Raw genomic sequence first — 25,164 nt, 5'->3', positions numbered from 1 at the left:
ATTGTGCGGACATCATTGTTGGCCAAGTGGTCATACCAATCCTGCACTCTTTATCCCAGCAATAAATCACAATGTGGCAGATAGATATATTAGATGTTAGTGTTTTAGTGAAACTGACAAGATGGAAGGAGCTGTCCTCTGCAACCAAGGAGGATGTTGTTAAAATGGCAAACCCTGGTCAATCAGTTTTCCATATTGCTCATGTCCAGGATGTGAAGTGCTGTGGCTGGTCAGGGAAGAACATTTTGAAAGGAGGATGAAAATCCCCTGAATGTGGGACCACCTCAAAAACACTTCTAAAGACCTGAACGAGACATCCAACCTCCAATTTCATCTTGAACGGTAAGCCATCAGCTACAATAGACTGGATTGAGAGGATGTGTACCAGTAAAGAATCCATTTATTAGTTTTATCCACTGCAAAAAACACCTTGCTTTTGCCAAAGAACAGAAGGATTGAAGTGTGGAAGATTGGAGTCGTGTTCTCCAGTCCAACAAGTCAAAATTTAGCAATAATAAACCTGAATTGTGACAAGTCATGCAGGTCTTCCAATGAAGCTCAACTTTGGGAAGAACTTAAGGAGGATTGGAAAGAAGTTAAGCATGACACATGCACACAATTTAGTGAGTCAGCTCAGGATAATGGCTGCTGTAATCAAAAACCATGGAGAAACAACAAAATATTAATAACTGATTACATTGTAGTCAATGTGCTTTATTCCCTGTGTGCCTTTTGTTTTTATATACCTTTTATGCACAAAAGGTTTGCCTTATAAAAGTAATTTTGCCTTATATATAATTAATTATGTCATTTTAATACCTTAACCAAGTTTAGTTTATACTTCTTCCCAATATAACATAGGCCTACTCATATTTTGATTGTTTAATAGAATCTGAAGTGTCATTAAAAGCACTGTTGCTTCACCTGTTGACGGTCACATTCAGCTGACATTATGGGCTGTGCTTCAAACCCTATAGTGAGTCGACTATGTAGACAGCGGGATTGAGCGTCGCGAACTCCAACGCGCCGCCCCCACGCTGTTTACGTAGGCGTCACATTAGGTTTGAGACGCGGCCAGAGACTCGCCGAAACTCTCTCTCTCTCACTCTCTACAACGGCTGAGTGAAAGTTGGAAATCCCGCTGGTCATATCGTATCTTGTTGTCACGGGAAAAGCCTGTTTAAATCCCCAGCACGGAATTTATTCATCACTGTTGTGTTGTCTCGCTATTTTGTCGTTTTTTTTATAACCCAGGACCGTTGAAGGGTTTGAGGCGGAAGTTCTGGACAGGTATGATCGGTAATTTACGTATGAATTTATCGATAACATTGGCGCGATTAACTCCTCTCGAAATTACGTGTTAAGTCATACTTCAGATTTAGAGATTTTAATTCTTGACAATTGATTGACAGGGATCTCCTGTGAGTGTTTTAATCTGGATCAAGTGACGTTAGGCAGTGTGTGTGTTTGTAATAGTGGAGAACCTGAATGACAGTTTCAGGAGGCATGAAATATGGTAATGTTACTAACGTTAACTAACTTAACGTTACCATGAAATAAAATGAAATAACGTATAGTAACTTACTACCATGGTAGTGTCCGAAATACCTAGGAGTAATTAGAAATACTATATCTATAGTAACGTTAATCATTCAACAGAATTGTATTTAGCCTACATATGTAGCCTATGTAAGCTATATGAAATATGTATTTTTGTTTACTGTTCATCTGCCTTAATAACGGATATTTTTACATTGTAGAGTAAATATTATGTTAAACAAGTTACAAATGTGTGTGAAATGTCATTTGCTGTCATTATTATGTATAAACCAGCATTATATCAGCTGTACAACAGGAGATTTCAAGTTGGATCACAGCAATTTTTTTTAAAATAAATAAATAATAATATCTCTCTATATATAATAATTAAATAAATGATTACAACAAATAAGAAATGATTAAAAATATATATATATAAAAGTAAATAAAAAATATTCTGATTAATAAAACATAACAGTACAGTACTATAGTTAATAGGAAAAAAACTTTATAATTGAACATAATAGAAGCTAAATATTTATTTTCCAAATAATATTTTAGTCTTTTATTATATTATCATTATATTAATATTTCATAGTGTATGTTGGGACTTTACACATGAAAATATATAGGCCTAGGCCTAGCTGGCTTTGTTTTAAATATTAGAATGGGGGTCCCTTTCACGAGCTTGATCTTCATATTTGAGGGTCCACGGCTAATAAATATTAAAAACGCCTGAGAATAAACAGTATCACAAACTCTACAATTCAGTCCATCACTAGTACTACTCTTTCTTTGAATAACTAAATGAACTATCAGTGAGTCAAGGCTACTTCAGGGCCTGTGTGTGAGGTCAATCTCAGTGAACACTGACCTCATCAGTGTGTTGGTCACTCTGATATCTCTTTGTTTGGTTTATGATAAACTACAGCAAACCTGTTTGTTACGCTCACAGACTAATGTGATGACAACATATGCAGAGAAGACTTCTCACATCTGAGTAAACATCCAGCTCATCTGATCATCTGGGCGTCCTGCGCCCGTTCAGCTGTATTTCATGAGTGTTTCACTGAAGAATGTTGTGTTATACCTATAATTATAACGAGGTGTGTTGAACGTTTGTGTTGTATTTGTTTAGTTTGAGCAGTCGGCGTGAGGAATGCTGTCCTGAGACCAGCTTTACGCCAAAAACGGCTTTGTACAGGTAAGATATACCAAATACACATGCGTCTGTAATAATGATAATCCACTTTAATAAAGTTACAATTTTACAGTTTCACTTACGCTGTAAAAAATTATTTTGTAAATAAAACAAAGATAATGAAAAAAGTATGAAAGAAAATACTATTTCAGTGTTTCTACTTCAAAATTTCACATTTATTTCAATGTTGTATTCGTTTATTCGGAATTGTCTATATTTACTTGCACTTTCAGAATGAAAATTGTTTAGAAGTAAATCCTACACCAAATTTTTTTTTTCAGTGTATCTGCAGAAAACAAACTGCATTGCATTTGTATTATCAGATTTATTTTTGGCATATCCCATGATAGTATAGTATTTCAGGTACCTCGGAGTACAATGTAACTTATCATTTGGTGATGGTAATACATTATATTTTGGCATTTACCATGGCAGAGTATTGTGGTATTTTTTAATGAAGCCTGGGGTACCATTTAAATTTAATTTTTTGGGACAAAAACCATGATAATACCTTAATATTTGGACATTAACCATTTAAGGACGACGATAGTCTGTGTGTGTTCACACTTGTAGTTCGGTTTGCTTGGCTCGTTACTTTGGTCCGGACCAAAGAACAAAAAAACATTTAGTCCTGGTCCACTTAGCGTTCACATTGGCATTTTAACACTAAACCTAAAGATAACAAACTTAAAGGTTAGATATATGTTCACAACCTGATTGGCTGGGTTTTATTACCTGTATGTCATGATGTATTTTTACCAGCTGAGAACTCGTGAAGAGATTATAAAATGTGTAAAGGAGTCAAAATAGCGTCAGGTGTCACACACAAACAAAGATCTGCTGTGGTTCTGATGCTGTACCGAACTGTGATGGGAAACATCGCGACTATGATGAGAAAAAATTGATATGCGTGATTATTCTGTCCTTTTTAGACATCATGTCCCGTTTTTGGTTCGTTTACATGTCTTTGGTCCGTGTTGCGTTCATATATCAGTCGAACAGCACCAGAGTTCGTTTGGAAGCGGACGAGACTCATGTTTTCAGTGTCTCGGTCGGTCCTCTTGTTTGGTGCTCCAGGGTTCAGATGGCAGCGTTTACACTTATTCAAATGAACCGCACTAACAGCAATCGCACCAGGGTTCGTTTTAATCAAACCAAACATACCATGTGTGAAACACACCCTTAAAGTACCAAGTAAAAAGATGTATAATTTCCATCTGGAAGTATTAATTCTGTAACATGGTATTACATTCTCAGGAAAAAAAGGTTTGTTGAGGCTCTATATTGAGCCCTAGTATGGTTACGAGCGGTTCAATTCATAAAATAATCCAAATAAAGAATTATTTAACTAAATCTATAAAATGATCCCATGGTGGTTACCCCAAAAAGGTTCTACACATGAAGTGCCTGACAGAAGCTTTTGAGGTCCTATATAGCAGCTTTTCTTGTGCTCCACAGTAAGGGCTTTTATCTAAACTGGTTTTACAAGAAGATTTGGTGGAGCGCAACCGAGTCGTGTCGTATGAATATTGGGTTTTGTGGCAGGAGGATGTGGAAGATATTTTGTTGACATACAGATTCTTCTGTCCGATGCCAAACACAATACGGACGGCGCACACACAACACTGACCCTATTTGCTGGCTAAGGAATGTGCATGGGTTGGTGGCGAGTTACTGCCGAGTCAAGGAGAAATGATTAGTAAGTCAGTGTGAACAGAGTCGGACTCGTCAGTCAGGGCCAGCGGTGTTGGTAATGACCAGGAGGGGTGCGTTATATAACAGGATGTTTATGCCACATTTTATCTCCTCTGCCACTCCTCTGCAATTACAAATGATTATTCACTCATTACACCCGTTTGATTCACCCATGATGCTATTGTACCTGTTGCTCTTTTCTATTACTTTCACTCTTGGCTTTCTTTTTGTTTCTTTTGTCAGTGTATCATCACAGTGACCCAGAACTTTCATATCTGCATTTTCACTTTATCGTTTCTGGACTTCAAACCTTGCATGAATACTGCTCTCTCCTCTAAGTTGGATTTTAGATAAAGGGCAGATAAGATTGTGTTTAGGCTTGTTGGCGTCACATGTAACCAAACTAGACTTAACACCCAGGACAAATGTGGCTGCAGGATAACATTGTGGTTTTTATAACACAGGCATGAGCTGTCTGCATAGGCTGCATTTTATGTTAAGATGTTTTATGTTAAAATAAAATGCCTTCTTTTAGCCCAACAGCAGATGAGATTTTATATAATTTTTTTTATACATTTATATTGTATATTATGCTGCCTTGTAAGATGCTTTCTTTTAGCAAAAGAGCAGATAAAACTTTATTAATAATTATTAATTATAATATTTATAATTTTTTATAATTGTTATTATATTATGTATTATTAGTAGTAGTAGTATTTGTATTGTTGTAATTATTTTATTATTTATATATTATTATTATTATATTTTATATTTTGCTGACTTATAAAACACCTTTCAGCCAAAGAGCAGATACGATTTTATTTCACATTTTATATGTTTATATATATATATATTATATACTATACTATACTATTATATATATACTATTAAATTTTTATATAAATAATTCAATAATAATATAGTAAATAATTAATGTATACTGTATATATATATATATATATATATATATATATATATATATATATATATATAAATAATATAGTAAATAATTAATGTATACTATATATATATATATATATATATATATATATATATATATATATACACAGTATACATTAATTATTTACTATATTACTATTGAATTATTTATATAAAAAATTTAATAGTTATATTTTATATTATGCTGCCTTATAAGATGCCTTCTTTTAGCCAAAGAGCAGATAGAATTTTATTTTATAATATTTTGTACATGATAATTATTTCATATTTTTATTATTATTTTATATTTTATATTAGGCTGCCATGCCATCTAAGACTTTTAGTTAAATTGTATGGCCACATTGCATGTATCCTTTGCAGAGAAGGCAGTCCTATAATGCATTGCAACAAGTCTGTTTATCATCTCAACAATATCTCAACTACTAGTTAAAATCTTCTGGGTGTAGTTTTGATCAACAGTACATGTAGTAAATATACATACTAAAAAAACCTGCTTTTGTCATGAAGGGCTAAGCTAAATTCGTGTTTAAACAAGCTATTGTGTGTGTCTGCTTTAGTGAGGCTGTGGTTAATCTAGGACTCCAGTCTCTCTCTCTCTCTGTGGAAATATGAAACCGGCCTGTGACATTTCAGAAGCCACTTCCTCCTCCAGAACTCAGTGTGTGCCAGTCTGTGTTTGGAACTCCTCATATCGGGAGTTTTATATTTATCCTCGTGGCTCCAGTGCTCTGAATCCTAATAAGGCTTTGGCATGGGCAGGACTGACGGACAGGGCAGAGAGAGGGTGGGAAAGGGTTTGGACAATGGCGTACCGAGAGTCTGTTCCCACACTCAGCTTTGTCAGATCTGTGACGTTAAGAGCGTAAGAGGGCGATACGGGGTGGAGAGAACTAAAGCTCACAGACCGGCAAATACAAAAGCTTCAATGAACACACAGAGCCCATTTACAGTGAACTGTGGCCTTGTTGTATGGTATTGTGTAAAAAACACCTGAACAAGCTACAACCATGGCATTGATCTAGTGTCTTTCATTTGTGCTTTCATCTTCACAGCCTTTTTTGTGGTTTGTTGAAACACATCTCACCTGAGAATTAAGAGCTGTTATGTACAACATTTTGCTGATTGATCTAATTAAGAAACACCCGTAACACAACATAAGCTGGTTACCAGTCATGTGCATCTTTTTAGGACAGGTCAATGCATGTTAGCTTGAGCATCTGTCATTTGACCCTTGTTTGCAGCCTCCCATGAGCCAGACTGAATTACTGTAAATGTCCCATACCTCCAAACTTAACTAGTCTCCACTCCTGTTTAATTAGACATGCCCAGACACAATATGGATAGTACACAGAGGAGCCAGTGGCAGCCTGTCCGAAAATCCCCGTGGATCATGCGAGTGGCTGTGGAGCAAAGCCCCGCCTCTTCGGGGGCGGAGTCAGACACCGAGGGCAGCAGCACAGAGAGCGAACAGGTAAATGTTATGCTGCCTTCTAATTCAAATTTACATTTCATCTTCTAAAATGCCTTCTTTTAGTTCTTTTAGTTTTATCTGCTTTTTCATTTTATATATATATATATATATATAATATACAAATATATATATATATAATATATATAATTTTATTATTATATATTCTTTTTATATATTAACCAAAGTAGATACGTTTTACATTATTTTATATATTATTTTTCATATTTGTATTTTAGGTAACACTTTATCTTAAGGTGACGTACTTACACGTTACTACGTGTACTTTCTATATTAATAATAGTAAATTATGCATAATTACAACTTAACTGGCCCTAACTCTATAGTAAGTACATGTATTATACTACTCAGTATTTATTTTAGTACAATGTAACTACGTCACCTTCGAATAATTTATATTATGCTGCTTTCTAAGATGCCTACTCTTAGCCAAAAAGTAGAAAAGATTTTATATTATTTTATGTATTTTGTATTATGCTGCCTTCTAAGATGCCTTCTTTTAGCTGAAGAGCAGATCATATTTTATTTCACATTTTATATTATATGATAATTATTCTGCATTGTTCAAATAGACACTTTCATCTTATAATCAGTCCTGCAACTTGCCTGGCGTTTCAACCACATCGGTCTCTCATTCTTCACTTTACCAGTATCGGGTCAAACAACCAGGCAGAGATTCAGCGAAGTTCCTGACGTCACCCTCGCTGGTGCAGCAACACATCACAGAGCTCGACCAGCAGAGGGAGGAGCTGAAGATTGAGGTGAGCGGAGACCGGGTGTGTTCTGACCAACAACAACTCGGCGTGCAGTGAACGTGACCCGTGTGTTTGCTCTTCTGCAGCTGCAGCTGGAGGTGGCCCTGCTGAGAGGGGAACTGCAGGCAGAGCAGGAGCGACTGCGCAGACACACCGATCAACTGCAGGTGTTGCAAGAGAAGGACAGGCAAAGAAAGGGCCAGCGCTCGGCCAACAGACAGAAGGTCTGTATATTTGCTGTCTTCACAGCTTGATTTACAGATGATGCGTTTCATAAAAAGCATCATTTGAGTTTGAGCTGAAAACGTGCTTTCCTTCAGGAGCGTGTTCAGCTGGAGGAGCAGCGTCTGAAGGTGGAGAAGATGAAGATGAAGTGTGAGGAAATGGAGAAACAGATTCCCTCACAGCCAGAAGACCAGCGGGAGCAAATGCTGCTTCAGCTGCAAAAGGTGATGACAAACTAGAGGTGGCTGAAAACTCATTACTGCAGTATGTGTACACAACCACCCTATTGTGGTAAAAATCCATCCACCCCGTTTGTTATTTTCCCCATAAAGCTGAAACAGTGTCTCAAAATGAGCCGGTTAGGAATGTGCTCCAAAACAAGCCCCGCCTACAACTGGCACGGAAACTGCCCTGTTAGCTTAGCCCCTCCCCTAAATGAGCATTTAACAGCGGCATTCAAGTAAGAAATGCATTCTTATTAAAGCTACTAAAATGATTTAATCAAGAGCAGTGAGGGATTTTGTTGTTTGCTTTATATAACCAGCATATATAGCAGGAGGCACTGTATATTACACTGCTTTCACTCTAATACACAGATCTAATATACACATGCGATTTATTTACTAGCTGTTTACGTTCACAGACATAACCTACTGCGTTTATGTGAACTGTGTTTTTGATATAACCTCGTGTGTATTTGACAGTTTATGCGCAATAAGACATAAAAGAGAAATTAGTTTAATACTCAAGGCACACGGGACGCGCCGTCTGACAGCCAGCTTTCTGTGCGCGTGCTTCGGATGTGTGCGCTTAGAAACCATATATCAGAAATTTTAAAACTTATATTTCAAGCCTTCATTTGTTATAATTTTGATGATTATGGCGTACAGCTTATGAAAACCCCAAATTCAAAATTAGAATATTGTGAAAAGGTTTTCATAAGCTGTAAGCCATAATCATCAAAATTATAACAAATAAAGGCTTGAAATATCTCACTTTGCATGTAATGAGTCTATATACTATATTAGTTTCACCTTTTAAGTTGAATTACTGCACGATATTCTAATTTTTCGAGCCGAGCTGTAGGTCCCCTTTAATAATGGGTTTTATTATCAATACTGAAAACAGTTTATGCTGCCTAATATTTTTGTGAAAATCAAGATTTTTATTCAGGATTTTTTGATGAATAGAAAGTTCAAAAGAACAGCTTTTATGTGAAGTAGCAATTTTCAGCAAATTAATGCGTCCTTCCTGAATAAAAGTATTAATTTCTTTAAAAAAAAAAGAAAAAAAGAAGCAGCACAACTGTTTTCACCATTAGTAATAATAAGAGAAGCTTTTTAGCAGCACATCAGCATATAAAAATAGGTGTGTTCAACTTAACAGCTCTCTAATCGGTCTTGCGGTACTTTGATGTCATACACCGGTCAGTCTACGCAGCGCCACTTCAGGTCGAACACACCTTAAGATTCCTGAAGAATCATGTGACACTGACTTCTGACTCACCCAGTCACGTGAGTTTGGGGTCAGGACTATCTGACTGACTGAGCAATGACAGATGGGAAGAGTGTTGTTCTGAAGCTACAGTATAAGTCAGTATTTTTGCAATTACTTTTGGTACAGAGAAGCAAAAGCATGAACATCTCTACTGACAGATTTATGCTGCATGTGTTGTCATGAATGGTGAAGAAATAGATTTACTCACTTATAATTTTGAAGAATTTTGTCTGTATGTGTGTTTTTTATTCAGGACAAGGATGTGCTGAAAGCCACAGTGCAAACTTTTGAAGACATGGAGTTTCACATTCTTGAGCTGGAAAGCGGAATAGAAGATGAGCGAGAAGGAGAGAGCGGAGAAAGTGAAACGGTCATAGAGCGAGAGATAACCAGAGTACAGCACTCGCACAACACATCTCAGGTGAGCTGAATAACTTTGTTTTAAGAAATGCAGTTTATCTGACTGAGGTTTCAGTCTAGTTTAACTAGATTACCAACAACTCATGAACACGATCATTTACCATGTTTTATACTCCTGTCTTGGAGAAACTGTTGAATGCTTCTCATTTTATTTGCTTAACAGTTCATGTTTATTGCTATACGAGCACATCACACTTAGTGCCGCACAGTTCATGCCAAATCAGAGTTGTGAGTCCGACTTCAAGTGGAAGTTAATGGAACTTATTGTGTCTTCACTACACACCGATGTTTAAAAAATTGGACACTCTCATTGACTGTTAATGTCATCAGTAGAGGCAGATTGCCAGATTGGGACGGTGATTACCAGCCCAAAAGCTCACCAGAACCCGCCCACTCCAAGAAAAAACCGCCCAAAATTTTACTACCAAAATAATGTGATATAATTGTATGGCCATGTCATTCAAGGTTGATAAGCACAATTTGTATCTCCTTAAAACAAAATAACGGTGGTAAATTAAAAATTAAAAATAAATACATTTCCAAGGAAAACGCATCAAACCAGGGCAATAATCAAGGAGAATTAGCAAATGTGACTTTAAATGTCGAGGTGGACACTGTCAAAACGGCAATCAAGAAATGAACAATGACTTTAGCCCTTGGAAGAACACATTGCAGAACAAAACACAGAATTTAGCAGTCAAAACTGATTCATCGTTGATTCAAACCTTTTTCAGCAGCTTTCAGGGACAAGAGTGCATGCAGTCTGGATGGTGTAAAAATGGCAGATGTCTGGTTAGGCTAGTGTGCACATGACATGACCATGGAAATGACTCTGAGTCGTCCCATATTCAGTTTCAATTCAAGTAATTCAACTGTGCTCTCCTCTCAGTTATTCACCATCAAGTCATCAACCCCCACATGTGTACGTTTATAGACTTGCTCACTATCTAAATTTTTACTGTAGATGCAATTTACTGCATGTCACTTTGGCATTAGCGATCACTTGAATATACAGCTACAAGTTATCGCGCTAAATCGCGTCTTCCTGCTGATCCCTCGTTGATTGGCTGAAAGTGCGTGCTCGTCTGTGACGTCAACACCAACGCCAGCTGACTCTGCGCTGCGTGTGTGTGTGTGTGTTGTAATGTCATGATGACCGATTTTTTTTTTAACCAATTATACTTTAAAATGTAGATGTTTGAAAACCGCCGAACTGACCCCAAACCAGCCCAAATTTTGTCCACCCGCCCAAACCCTTTTTTACCCGCACAATCAAATTCAAAACCGCCCAATTGGGCGGGAACCCGCCCAATCTGGCAACACTGGTGTGAGTATTGCTCACGCTGACAGACCACCAAACACAGTCACATGATGCAGTTAACAAGGTAATTACATCAGGGGCCACAAAAGAGAGACTAGACTGACTGAGAGAGATACATTGAATTGAATCGGGTTACATCGAGTTCTTGGGTGACTGTCTGCAGTGCTGCTCCTATAAGCTGCTTTAATCCATATAATTAATATATAATATAAATATATTGCACATAAACAAATATTTAAAAATATTAATTTGAATAGCATTCGTTACAATTTAAATGCAAACAATATTATAATATAATGTAATATAATATAATTATTATATATTGCACATAAAAAGTATTTAAAAAATATTAATTATAATAACATTTTATTATAATATTGTTTTCATTTTAATTGTAATGAATCCTATTAAATATAATAATTAAATATTAAAAATAATATTTTACAGTTTTAGTTTTTTTACTGTACTGTTGATCAAATGCAATTAAAATTAATATTTTTTATATTGTAAACATAATTTTAGTGCCATTAATTTTCTGTTTATATATGTATTTATTTCACTCATTTATTCCACACACACACCCACACGCATGTTTTTATGTTTATACATATATATATATACATATATATATATATGATGATTTCATGATCAAGAAACATTTATGATTCTTATCAATGTTGAAAACATTTTTTTACTTTTTTATTTCAGGATTCTTTGATGAATCGAAAGTTCAAAAGAACAGCATTTATCTGAAATGGGAAGCTTTTGTAATATTAAACACTACCCTTCAAAAATTTGGGGTTAGTAAGAATTTTTATTTTATTTTTGGGGGAAATAAATATAATAAATCATTACTTTACTTAAATCAATACTAAAATAGCAGGTTGTCCATTAACTGTACTCGTGTTACATCTGCATCAGGAGCGTCTAGTGTCCATTGAGTATAATAGGAGTGATCTAGTTTTGTCACGTCGTGCCAGCGCTCAAGGTGAGAGTGTCAGAGAAGTGCATAAGTGCTCATTGACTCAGCTGCTCCGTATGACAGATCTCTGACCCTGACCTGTCAGCTCAATGTGCCGGGTGGGCGGCACCACGCCGACTTTCCTCTCTCTCTTTGAGTATATGCCAACAGTGCCACACAAACCAAACCATAGTTCATGAGTCCTTAACGCACCAGACCGAGGCTAATTGCTGAATGTGTACCGGTAGGTTTCATATGAAGTTTCTGTTAATGCTGAAAATGTTTTAATGATCACGTCGCTGTCTTGCAGGATCGAGTCCAGCAACTAGAAATACAGCTGATGGAAATGGAACAAGAAAAGGATAAAGCTATGAATTCCCTCAGACAAGAGAGAAAAGAGCTGGTCCACAGGTCTCAGAGGGTAAGACGTCCTACACGCTTCTTCTTCTTCTTCTTCTTCTTCTTCTTCTTCTTCTTCTTCTTCTTCTTCTTCTTCAGTAACACGACAAAACTAGGGTTTTACATGTTCTAAAAATGTGTGTGAAAACTCCTATCTCTGTGATTTTTTGGTCTGTTTTGGGTTTCCTCCTTCAATGTGCATCGGTGTGTGGGTGGGTGTGTGTGTGTGTGTGTGTGTGTGTGTGGGGGGGGGGGGGGGTTCACCTATTTTATGGTGCAGCAGGTGAAAATGGTGCGTCTGATCACTTTGTAAAGTAGCAAAACACCTCTCATCAACCAGTGCTGTTATAAACAAAACTAAAAATACAACAAAGAAAAACATTTATGTGAGTTGCAATAAATTAAATGTTTACAAAAAGAAAATTGAATATAACAAAACATATCATTTTTTTTCTAATTTTCAAATTTCATTTAGTTTAAGTTATTAAGGTATTAAAATAGCTAAAGCTTAAAGTCGTCATTAAATCAAAATTGACCCTATTTACTTTGTTAGCGTATATTACTAGTCGTGTGGTGAACAATTAATCCGTGCAAGTTAATACACAGAAAAAAATAGTTTGCCGTGGTAATCTTTAATCAAAATCTGAAAAGTCCCTTCCGGTCTGGAATAGCGTTCCTTCTCTGATGACGTCAGTTTGCCGGCTTGGGTTGAAAAGTAAAACCCTGCCCTCTGTTCAATATTACCTTTCACTTGGAAATACGTCACAACACTGGAGAAAAGTCGTTTGCAACTTCCGGTTAATGGGGACTTTAAACAGAAATAAAAATGTATAAAAATTCAACATTAGTTTTTAATTTATTATTAACATTTAACAATAAAAAACAGTAACACTTTACAAAAACGTCTCATTTATTAACATTAGTTAATGTATTTACTAGCATGAGCAATACATTTTTACAGCCTTTATTAACCTTTGTTAATGTTAGTAAAAATGTTAGTTCATGGTGCATCAACCAATGTTAAGAGATACAACTTTTGATCTTAAAAATGCCAAATAACTAACATAAACAAATAATGTCAGAAAGATACCAGTAGTGATGTTGTACATCAAGGATGTTTCAATGTCGCCGGAAATAGAGCCATCAGTGTCCTAATGTGTAGTGAGTTGGGGTCCTAGCTTTCCTTACAGTGCCTGAATTTGTGAACAGGATTAACTGATTCACAAGCTTGGGCGCTGATTGAGACGAACACGTATTGTTCATTGTTAGTAAACTATGTAGCTAACTAATGTTATTACGCAGCTCTGTGGAGTACTTGATTCTGATTGGTCAATCACACCATCCAGTGGTATGTTATTCCCCGATTGATAGCAACCAGTAAAGATCACACAAGCTCATCCGGGTAACTGAAGTCAGCGCTATATGCTAATGCTAGGAACGTTTCTTTCCTCGTGGAATTTTTGCGTTTGTTGAGCTAATAAAAAATTAAAACTCAAATCAATATTTTGATATAGTTATTTAATTATGTCATCCGGGAATCTCAGACTCGCTCTCTCTTGTTTCATACAAACGCAGCTGCTGCTATTTTGATTGTTTTGTACACTGAAATGGATTATAAGATACGAACAGGTAAGATTTTAAAACAGTTTCGTCTAAAATCAATATCTCGTATCCTTATAATTATTTATGTGGTGAAATGCTGTGTAATAAGTGGCATGACTGTACCACATCCCTTAAATATCCATCTAGTTTGAACTTACTGCTTGTTAGCAACTGCTTTCTTTGCAAAAGCCTTGCATTTAAAGAGCTAATAAAATATTTCAAATCAAGTCAATATTTCGTGTCTAATTATGTGGCAAGTAGCCATATAATAAGCGGTATAATGTACATCCGCTTCAGGGTCCTGATCACCGTGTCGGGGTTTATTCTGCGATAACAACCGGCTGGATAAACATTATCCCTTACTTAACAAATGGAACCTTATTGTATTATATTATTATCTATTATATTGTTACCAAAAAAACGAATCAAAACGACTAAAACAGAAAAATAGCAATGAAAATATAACAATAAAAAAACTCATCCAAAATATGAATAAATACAGTTACAATACTAAAATAACACTGTTCTCAAGAGGAAGAGGACGACACACACACTCAGCTTTAATGCTAGCGTCAAGTTATGTTATGTTATATTATAGTTACACTTGAGTCGAGGATAAAGTAGGTGGAGGAATGAATTACTGATAGTGAAGAGAGAGTCCGAGAGGGCAGGATTCACAGAGAAGGGAAGGACCACAGGAAGTGTGAGAGGAGGACAGAGCGATAGAAAGCAGATATCCTACAAAACTCAACACACGTCTGGTGAGTGTTTCTGTCTGTATGTACTTCAGGAGATGTGTGTCTGCCCTGTAAAACTCAAATTCTGGCACGCAGATATGACAGATCAGGAAAAACAGGGAATGTGGGGAGGGATTTTTACAGAAGACAGGATTGAGAATAAAGCAGCTGTTAACTGGTAACATGACGGACTGTCTAACTGGATTATGACTGATTTGTCTGCATGTACGGTCTGTAGGAAATAAAGACAGGAATGTGTTCCTCGCAGTCGCTCATGGGTCTGTGAGTCAAAGGCTGCGATCTGGATCTTCTTGAATTATTGCCTTAACAATTGGTTTTCTCCGTGTGTAAAATGTGTTCTGCTAATAATTACCAATATTCGGAAAAACCTGGCTCTCAGATGACAGGAAATGAACATTTTAAGTAAAGATAGTTTGACTTCCCATGGCACTTTGTAAACGAGTGTCTGTGAGTCAGAGGGTGTGATTGATGCTTAACTTAAAGCTGCAGTACTGTTTAACTCATTAACTACTCTGAATAGCACTAAGTCAGTTCAGTAATCACTAGGACAAGTTCTTATAGTAACTCTCAATGCCCTGATAGTGATATACTCACGGCAATGTTCTTCTTCGTTGTTCGCTTAGTCATTTTTAGTAAAAAAAAAAAGAAAAAAGTTTTTATATTGTATTTTATTTCTGTTACCTTATTTTAATAAATTAAACTTATTTTAATTGTATTTTTAGTTTTGTTTAACAATAACAGCACTGGTTGATGAGTTATGCTGTTACTTTACTAAGTGGTCAGACGCACCATTTGTGGAAAAAGTTAAAAAATCTCACAGATTTTCAAACAAGGCGGGAAGAAAACCCCTGAAATCACTCAGATTGTCCTGACAATGAAAAAAAATAAAAAAGTTCCTAAAATGCATTATTCATTCAAATTCATAATTCTCTTTTGGGATTTATGATTACAAACTGAACAACTGCCTTCTAAGATGCCTTCTTTGCATGTATCCATTATGGAGCAGGACGTCCCATAATGCAGGGGTTCACAAACTTTTTTTGTCAGGTGAACTCCATTGACCTCAAATATTTTCTTTTTAAAGTTAATATTTAATTAATTTAACAACACATTTGCATGTGCACAGTTCTCTAATGGGAGTTTTTGGTCACATGACTACCTGCATGTCATGTGACAAATAACTCTTTTTATTTTTTTTATTCAACTATCATAAAAACTTACAATGACATTTAACATCAAACATAAGACAAACAGATTTTGGGGAAAACAAATAACAGATCTTACATTGTACAGAGTAAAACATTAAATTCTACTATTTTTTTTCAATATAAGAGATGTTTTTATGCACTTCTTATTTCTAGTGTCATGGAATATTTTAAGATCTTTAAAAAAAAAAAAATTTAAGGAGGGTGTTATAGACATTACTTAAGCTTTATGTATAAAGCTTCTTGTTCTTCCCAAGAAGAATTATTAACTTGAATGTGTTATCAATTATATCTGAGCCAGTATTACAGTCCAAGAAGAAGATTGACAAATAACTCCCATTAGAGAACCATGAACATGTGTTGTTACATTTTTAAAATATTAACAACAAATACAATATTTAATGTTTTTTTTATTAATGTCTATTTTTTATTGTTGATGAAAAGCTAAAAATAATACCTAAAGTGTAATTTAAGTGTTTGTTTTACCCAATATTTGTGTGTCGTGTGTATTTTTATGCTCATAACATTTACAACAACATTCTAATGCCTACTCTATTGAAATCAGTTGTGAATGCTCTGTTTCTATGACACACACTTGTTAACTATGTAGACAGCATGGCAGTGCACTAGGTTTTAGAACGGAGCCTCTTTCCTGTATGAATGTAATTTAATGGCTTATTGTGATCATTAATGTTTTGGTTATTTGTTGTCTTAATAACTTCAGTTATTGTTATCTTGTAGCCTTAGTTTTTTGTTCAATGTTTTACCTCTTCATGTAACTAATATAACAGCATTGGTCAGGATGTGTCTCTCACTCACATGCTAAACATCAAGGACATTTGCCTTCGTAGATTTTGAAAGAGAAGAAGCCTCTCACTGATTGGTCCAACATCACTGGATCCACCCCCTGCATGATGTCACTCAGCCCTCTGACCATTCACAAAGCAGCTCAGGTACACTGTGAGAATGTGCATTAGATGGTTTGACATCTAGACCTTTAGTGATTCATGAGTTTGCTGCGGTCAGCACGTTGACTGTGTTCAAAACCATGTTCCTAGGAATCATTGAAGGATACGTCCAGCTTACCCCGCAGACGGAGCTCGCATAGGAAAGTCTCAGATAGACCTCTCTCTGCGCAAGGTGAGCAAACCAATGAGGTGAAAGCGACTTATTGCAATGATGCCTGAACACAAATATCTGGTGTGATGAAATGCGGTTTAACTGCCGCTCAGACTGTAAGTAGGTCAAACAGAAACACAATTGTTCGAGACGATGAATGCACAGACAACAGGCAGCATGCAAAACGACAAAACAAAGTATGACAGTCCTGCATGTCGTGGCTTATTTAGCTGGGAAAAGTTTCTGTCAGTGTTTTCGTTAAGGTGTGTCCGTGTTGCTGACACATACTGGAAAAGCGAGTGGAGCAACTGCACACACAGTCGTGCTTTTGTTTGTCTATAATAATCCTGACAGTCGTTTATCTCATGAAGGAATTGATCAAACAAAGAAAATCTATGGAACAGTGTCTGTGTGCGAAGGGTCATGTGATATTCGTCTATAAGAAATCTGGTTACACTTTATTTTAAAGTATGTGTACTTGCAGTGGACTTACCCAAGAAAGTACTGGTAATATAAGGTAACAACATGGGTTAAGTTTAGGTTTAGGAATAGGTTCAGGGTTAGTACCTAGTTATTATAACCCAGTTATTATAATTACTGTAATAAGTACATTGTATGTACATGCAGAACAGGACTGTAAAATAAAGTGCTACCTGAAATCTTATGAGTTAATGATTGAATTATGGGATGTGACTTTATTTTATTGCACTTCCTGATTTGATTTGATTCCACCTTTTATATGATGATGATGGAAAGAGAAAGTATTTTATAGAGAATTTCTATTGAAATGTTGCAGTTGACAAAGTAAACCCTAAGATATGGGGACAAAATGTCCCCACAAAGACAGCAATATCCAAAATCCTTGTCCTTTTGGGGACATTTTTTGGTCCCTATGAGGAAAACATTTTGTAAATCATAATAAATTTTGTTTTTTTGAAAATGTAAAAATGCAGAAAGTTTTCTGTGATGGGTAGGTTTACGGGTAGGGGGATAGAATATACAGTTTGTACAGTATAAAAATCATGTCTATGGAAAATCCCAGTAAAACATGAAAACACAACGCGTGTGTGTGTGTGTGTTGCATACAGGTCAGGATACCGCAGTGTGTTTCGAGCCATAGTAAAACTCATTTGTTGCAAACTACTAGACAATAAAACACCTATTAAGAGTGATTGAACCCCATTTCATAACCATTCTTGCTTCTGCTAGATATATTGCTTGTGGTTTTTCCTCTCACAAACTCGTGACCTCAAATTTTTTATTTATTTAGAATATTAAAAAACTTTTTTTAGGATTTTAAAAGATGGGTAAACTCTCATTGTCAGTACTGTACGGCAAAGTTTTGACTTTTATAAATGGTTCCTGGAATTAATTTTTGTATACATATATAAACCTTTAAATATACAGAAATAACATACAAAATAAATGTAATATGATACGTACAATACAAGAAGGTTAATTAAGTCAAAAGACCATAGTGTCTACAGCATGAAAACATGAAAAAAATTTAATAAAATAAATAAAAAATTATAATAAACGTGAAATTTACAGAAATACGATATAGTGCATTCATACAGACCAGTATAAAGTGATCATATTCCCAAGTAATCTAACTCAGGTTTTCATATTTTCTGAAATAAATCTAATTTATCATTATTGTTAAATCATAATCTCTCAATGTATAATGTTCACCAGCTTACCTAACCACACATTAAATGTTGGAACTGTGTCCAGTTTCCACCTTTGGAGAATCAATCTCTTTGTTTATGTTTGTGTTTATGTTGTTGTTTATGTTGTCATTGTTTATGACAACTTAGTTTATGTTATTTTTAAAGGTGATTCTAATTATTGTATTAAGTTTTTAAAAAAAGTATTATTTTTAAGATGTTTATTAGTCAGAAGCATCTAATAAATGATTGAATGTAAATGTAATGTGTCCCGTTGTTTTTATATGGCAGTGTTGGTGCGAATGACTCCAGACAGACCAACCTCAGAGGCTCTGTCGCCTCGTCTTCCTCATCACACCCACAGACTGAGTAATGGACATTATAATGGGCTGAGATCAGCGCAGACCGATGGGAACGGCTCTCACGCGCCATGCAACAGCGCCAACACCTCCCGCGCGCCCAGGTGAGTGGCACAGAACAGCAGCCTGGCTTTGTGTTCCTAGTATAATACTGAATAATCTGTACAGGAAGCTCTAACAGGTGTGTGTTTACACGGGTGTGAGAAACCCTTTATTTGAGGCGTATGAATCTGAAGTGTTTGTGAGTAAACTCAAAGTTTCTGTAAACTTTATACCCTGGCCTGGAACATAATAGGATAATTTTTAATGCAGCTTAATTATTAGTGCTTTATTAAGCGCTATTTTAATGTAGCTTGTTTCCATACAACAACAGTTATAGTCCATGACCAGGACTGTCGAATTTCAAAGGACAAAATACACCATAAAAACAGTCCATATGACTCGTGTCTTCTAGTCTTCTGTTCTGAGTCAAAGGATTTGTGTGAGAAACAGACCTAAATCAAGTAAATCACATACTAGTGTGTCATTAGTTCATGACGCATGTAAACCAAAAAATGACATCAAACCTGGCATGACATTTCATAGCTTGGCCAGAAGGGAAGATGTTAAGACAATAATGGCTTTAATTTAATTTCTCTATCTCTATATTATAATTTAGAATGTGTTATATACTATATTACGCCCAGAAATATATATGAAGCTGTGTATTTATTAAGTATATCCAACTTTATTTGCATTCATACAGTACACTCATGTAAAGCAATATATGTATATATATGGAAACACTTTAAAATAAATATACAGTAACAGTAACTTATAAATAATTAGCAAACTATTATTTTATGATTAATGAATACTTTATAAACTGTAGTTAATACATTAATAGACTGTACAAATACTGAGTTTTTCATTCTTTGTCACTGTAATTAACAAAGTGTTATTGTTTAATTAGCTCATATGTAAAGAGTTAGATAATGCTTTGTTAACAACTTATTAACCATAAATAGTTCTCACTTCAGATTAGGTCACGGAATATGGGAAAATGTAATTTATTACATGTAATTACGTGCCTTTATTGGACATTAATTGCATTAGTATTAAGAGTTCCTTAAAATGTAAAATGCAAAACAATCGGATCACGTGACCTTTCACCTTTACAGCCCTCAGAACCTCTTGGATTTGGTGGAGATCGAGCGAAAACTCAGAGAGGCCAAAGCAGAGCGGGAACGTCTGCTGAAAGAGAGAGTGAGTTACTGACCCGACACAACCACAACAATACTGACCACTGCAAATCATACGAAACCATAAAATACATGAGAGACTTGTGTTTGTTTGTTTTTCTAATATCATTTCAACAAAATCACTCTAATTCTCAAGCTGACTCGCGTCTTCAGCTGTGATTCGTTTGCATATGATCACATGACTTATTTTTAGGCCAACAGCGCAATTGTTCATGCAGCAGTTCCATAAACAACATTTACCTTTGCATTTACTTTCACTTTCATCCAATAGACCTGTCACAATTATTGATTGTGTTATTCAATGAAATCTGAATTATGTGAGATTATGTGATGAAGTGAAAGTTACCGCTGCTGACTAAATTTGGCCAGGTCATATGTTGTTTTTCCACCAATGAAAATATTTCCAAAAGAATCCAAACTCACACAGTCTGACGGCAGTTTCTCGTCTCCGTTTGTCTGGATGCAGGAGGAGCGTCAGCGGCTGTTAGCTGAGCAACACAGACAGAAGGAGCAGCAATCTTTAAAAATACACACCAATACATCAAAACTAGAGCCACTTGCTGAGGAGCGGCTGCAAATGAACTCCGCGCACAGGACGCCCGAGGTACGTCTGATGATTATGAGACTACTGAAATAAAATACACATTCTGACATCATTTACTCACCCTCATGTGACATCATTTACTCACCCTCATGTACTGGTTTCTTACTTTGGTGAAGCACAAATGGAGATGAGGCAGAATGTCCGTGATTTAGTTTTACATATATTGAAAGTGGACAGTGATTTGTTCTGTCATACCCTATCTTGCACCCAGTGCAATTGACTTTGTACACCGACGCATGTATCATTCCTATTTTGGACCTGACGCACAGCGGACTTTTCCCTCCACAGGCGCACGTCGGTAAATTAGGCGGTTCAGTGAAAAGAGGCGTGTTCCGGCGCAAACGTTCCCTGGTGATATTTTGCAGTTTGAGAAAACAATTCCGCCACAGACCAGGAGAAACCTAGTCTAAAGACAGTGACTTTATTATTCAGTCATTATTCAGATGCTATTTTAAGGGCGCATGCTTGGCCATAATGTCGCGTGTGCACAACACACATACACTTTGCTTCTCTCATCTACACAAACGCAGAAGTTCCCATTTTTGCAAACCATACATAATTACAAGGAAAAATATTACCTCATGAGGGAAATCATTCTGGTGTCCATGATGATGTGAAAAATAGGCATAAATCTAGCTTACACATTACCCAAATTATTCAGGCTAATTGTAGTAATGACGGATCAAACCTGTGTGATCAATAGTGGCGAGACACATCGGTATATAAGGACATCTGACTGTGGGTTGTCCGTCAAGAACCAGGAAACTAAATTCTGAAGACTGAGAAATCACCGTTACCATCATGTAAGTTGCGTGCGCTGGCAAATCCGCCGTTATAATAGCAATCCGCCATGGAACAAGCGCGCCGGCTCTTAAAGGATCATAAACTAGCGCATCACGTACCGTTTCACTAGCTGGCGAGCGATCTCAGCTTCAGCGTCATCACTACAACACACCCCTTACACGGCATTGATTACGGCTTTTGTTCACACAGAGCGCGTTCCAGGACTGATCCCGGCAATGTTACTAGGTCCCCATTCCGGGATCGATCCAGGCATCAATCCCGGGACGTGTTTGCCTGTGTGCCTTCACACAGAAGGCACTCTAACAATTTTAATTCAATTTCCCGGGATCAATGCGCTGTGTGAAAATGGCTTAATCTGTGCTCTGTTTAATATGCTTTATACTATTTTTACATCCATTCTGTTGAATCTGTAGGATGTCCCCCCAAAATCAGTGCAGGAAGTGCTGCGTGTTTCCATCTGAGCATTTCTATTTCAAATTGTGCTTATTGTTTATTTCCTCTTCTTCGTACAGCAGGGTGTCCCGCTTTCTCTGACGGCGAACTTTGACCTGCGCGCTCACGTGGAGTCTCTGGGTCATAACGTGACAGGGTGCATGGGAGTTAATCTGTCTCCCCGGCGGTGTGGCGGCTTTCTAACCAAGCGTGGAGGTCGAGTGAAGACGTGGAGGAGGAGGTGGTTTATCTTTGATCTGGACCACCAAAGACTGGCATACTACACCGGTGAGGAAAAGAGAATATATTACAAGTGTTTTCCAGAGGGGGTTCATGAGTTGATGAAAAGCTAATAATTAATAAATCCCAACGTTACATTAGAATAAACAAACAGGGCTGCATTTGGACATTTACATTCACATTTGCATCATTTCCAGCATCATTTCACCAATATTCGACAAAATAAAAGCTCAAGGATTTGACATTAAAAAATAAACAAAACAATAAAAAATATATATATATATTTTATCTGTTTACTTGCATGTGATTTTTTCATAATAATTTTTATGCAAGTTTTAGTCATTTTGATGTTTGTTTTTGAAATTGTATTAGTTGTTATTCATTTTTATTTCAATTTTATTTTTACTTATTTTAGTACATCAAGTTAAACTAAATGACAATGAGAAATGTTGCTTTGACAACTATCTGAAATAAAATGTGATTAATTTTAAGTTTTATTTTATTTCAGTTATTGTTTATTTTATTAGTAGTAACAATTTTTTGTATAGTTTTAGTTGACTATCATAACCCTGAATGTGACCATTAACCGACATCAGAGAACCTTGAACATGCGTATTTGTACTTAAATGATTGAAATATTGACAATCTTAGGGTGACTGCAAGAAAACATTTGACATCTACAGGGTTTGGCTGACAAAAAGTTTGGGAATCGTTGGATTAACACGTCACACTAAAAGTATTTCCAGTGTATAGCACACTTCAGCTGAAATCTGATGAATATCTGCTGCTTTCTCATTGAAATCTCAATGATCTTTTCCGTTGTTTTCTCAGAACTAGATGAGAAGAAACTCAAAGGGGTCATTTACTTTCAGGCCATCGAGGAGGTTTATTACGATCATCTACGAACAGCTGCATCAGTGAGTTCATACGCCTCATGTGGAGTAAAAACTGACCACAATCTCAAATGATAGACACAAAAATGCAACTCTAACCCTAACCAATTAGCAGAGGAGCCCATGGTCATATTTTGTAAAAGCACAGGTTTCTGACACATTTCTGTATTTCCCATGCTGACTGTGTTTTTGTCATTCTCAGTCTCCACGGCCCAGTCTCACCTTCTGTGTGAAAACATACGAGCGGCTCTTCTTCCTCGTGGCCCACAGCGCCGAAGCCATGAGAATCTGGATGGATGTTATTGTGACTGCGACAGATGAACACAGCAGATACTGATGAACACTAGACATGATGCTGAACTGCAGATGAGATTGCTCAGGGACTTTAAGGGATGCCACAACACAAGATGAATATGAATGTTAGCGGAGCAGAGGACATTGGGATACGGTGTATGAACACTCATGAACGTTGACCTTCAGTGGGTTTGTGTTCTGCTGCCATCTGCTGTTACACTAACAAAGCACATCACACAATGCACTCATGTGTTATGTTTCTTACATATTATTTATTATTGTTACATATCAATGTCATTATTTTTGCAATTGAAAGTTTGGGGCAAAAATTCTACAAAGTGTTAATAAACATTTACATTCCAAACAACGTGTCAGGACCTTATGTGACCTTAAGCCGTTTCATCAACTACAAAACCAACAGCTCTTTGTTATTTTGTGTATGGAGCAGCCAAAGAAAAATAAAATAAACAAATAAATGACATTACATACAATTACATAAATAAATTTAAACCTTAAGGAAAAACAAGTTTGATTTGAAAAAATAATATGAAAATGCATCTTCTGGTATGACTAAAATGGGGCTTATAAAATGTCTCAACAATAAGAGTCTTCAAATATATACTTCACTTAAAATTTAACTTTTTGTTTAAATAAATAGAGCTAAAGGAATATACATATATTAAAAACCTAGTTTTTCCTTTAGCTCTATTTATCATATATAGGCTATATCAAAATGCATCTTCACGTTTGATTTTTTTTTTACTATTTTGAATTTATTATCAATGTTGGAAACAGTTGTGCTGCTTAATATTTTTTATAACCGGTGATTCAAGATTATTTGATGAATAGAAAGTTAAAAAAGAACAAAATGTATTTAAAACATAAATCTTTTGTGGCAATATACACTGTTTAAAAGTTTGGGGTCAGTTTTCTTTTTTTGAAAGAAATGTATACTTTTATTCAGCAATGATGTTAAATTGATAAAAAGTGATAGTAAAGATGTATTGATAGAAAAAAAATCTATTTTGAATAAATGCTGTTCTTTTTTGTGCTTTTTATTCATCAAAGAATCCTGAAAAAAGTAAATGTCTTATAAAATGTCTCAACCACTTAAAATGAAACTTTTGTTCATGATTTACCCTTTTGTGGAATACAAAATAGTTGTTATATTCAACTCGCGACTCTTTTCCATGCACAGAAGTAGCTAGGCTAGTGACCGCAACAAAAGTTCCAGAAGTGAGTCAATAAAGCATTTGCACTAACAACACTAACATTTATCGTGCGCTGTAATTATAATAGGCTAACTTAAATAAATTAAAAATCGCCACGTATGCAGTCATGCCATGTCATGATGTGATTGTGTGTTGTTGTTTTTCAGAGTGCAGAATAAAACGATGATGATTAACGGAATGTTTATTTATGATCTGACTGAATCTTTCAAATCCGATTCGTTGTTCGTTATAAGCGTTTGGCAGATTGAATCT

The 25,164-nt window shown here is 35.9% G+C and overlaps 1 protein-coding gene across 3 annotated transcripts; it reads left to right on the top strand.

The window, feature by feature from the left end:
• The first annotated feature begins 1,047 nt into the window (after positions 1–1,047).
• phldb3 (pleckstrin homology-like domain, family B, member 3) lies at positions 1,048–24,042 on the top strand. 3 transcript variants are annotated; one of them, XM_079626529.1, is made up of 16 exons: positions 1,048–1,290; positions 2,678–2,743; positions 6,715–6,866; positions 7,478–7,645; positions 7,726–7,863; positions 7,960–8,088; positions 9,615–9,782; positions 12,374–12,484; positions 16,879–16,980; positions 17,086–17,167; positions 19,105–19,276; positions 20,333–20,417; positions 20,880–21,017; positions 22,334–22,541; positions 23,325–23,410; positions 23,589–24,042. In XM_079626529.1, exons 3-16 carry the CDS (start codon positions 6,717–6,719, stop codon positions 23,721–23,723), a joined length of 1,872 nt encoding a protein of 623 aa, XP_079482655.1. In that variant the 5' UTR covers positions 1,048–1,290; positions 2,678–2,743; positions 6,715–6,716; the 3' UTR covers positions 23,724–24,042. The 3 variants fall into 3 exon arrangements, with proteins under 3 accessions (XP_079482655.1, XP_079482654.1, XP_079482656.1); XM_079626528.1 differs by having other exon boundaries at positions 1,052–1,290; positions 7,457–7,645; XM_079626530.1 differs by having other exon boundaries at positions 1,055–1,290; positions 7,535–7,645.
• The last annotated feature ends 1,122 nt before the right edge of the window (positions 24,043–25,164 follow it).

Source organism: Phoxinus phoxinus, assembly GCF_949152265.1.
Source record: "Phoxinus phoxinus genome assembly, chromosome: 10".
Taxonomy (NCBI): domain Eukaryota; kingdom Metazoa; phylum Chordata; class Actinopteri; order Cypriniformes; family Leuciscidae; genus Phoxinus; species Phoxinus phoxinus.
This window is presented reverse-complemented; position numbering and strand designations above follow the sequence as displayed.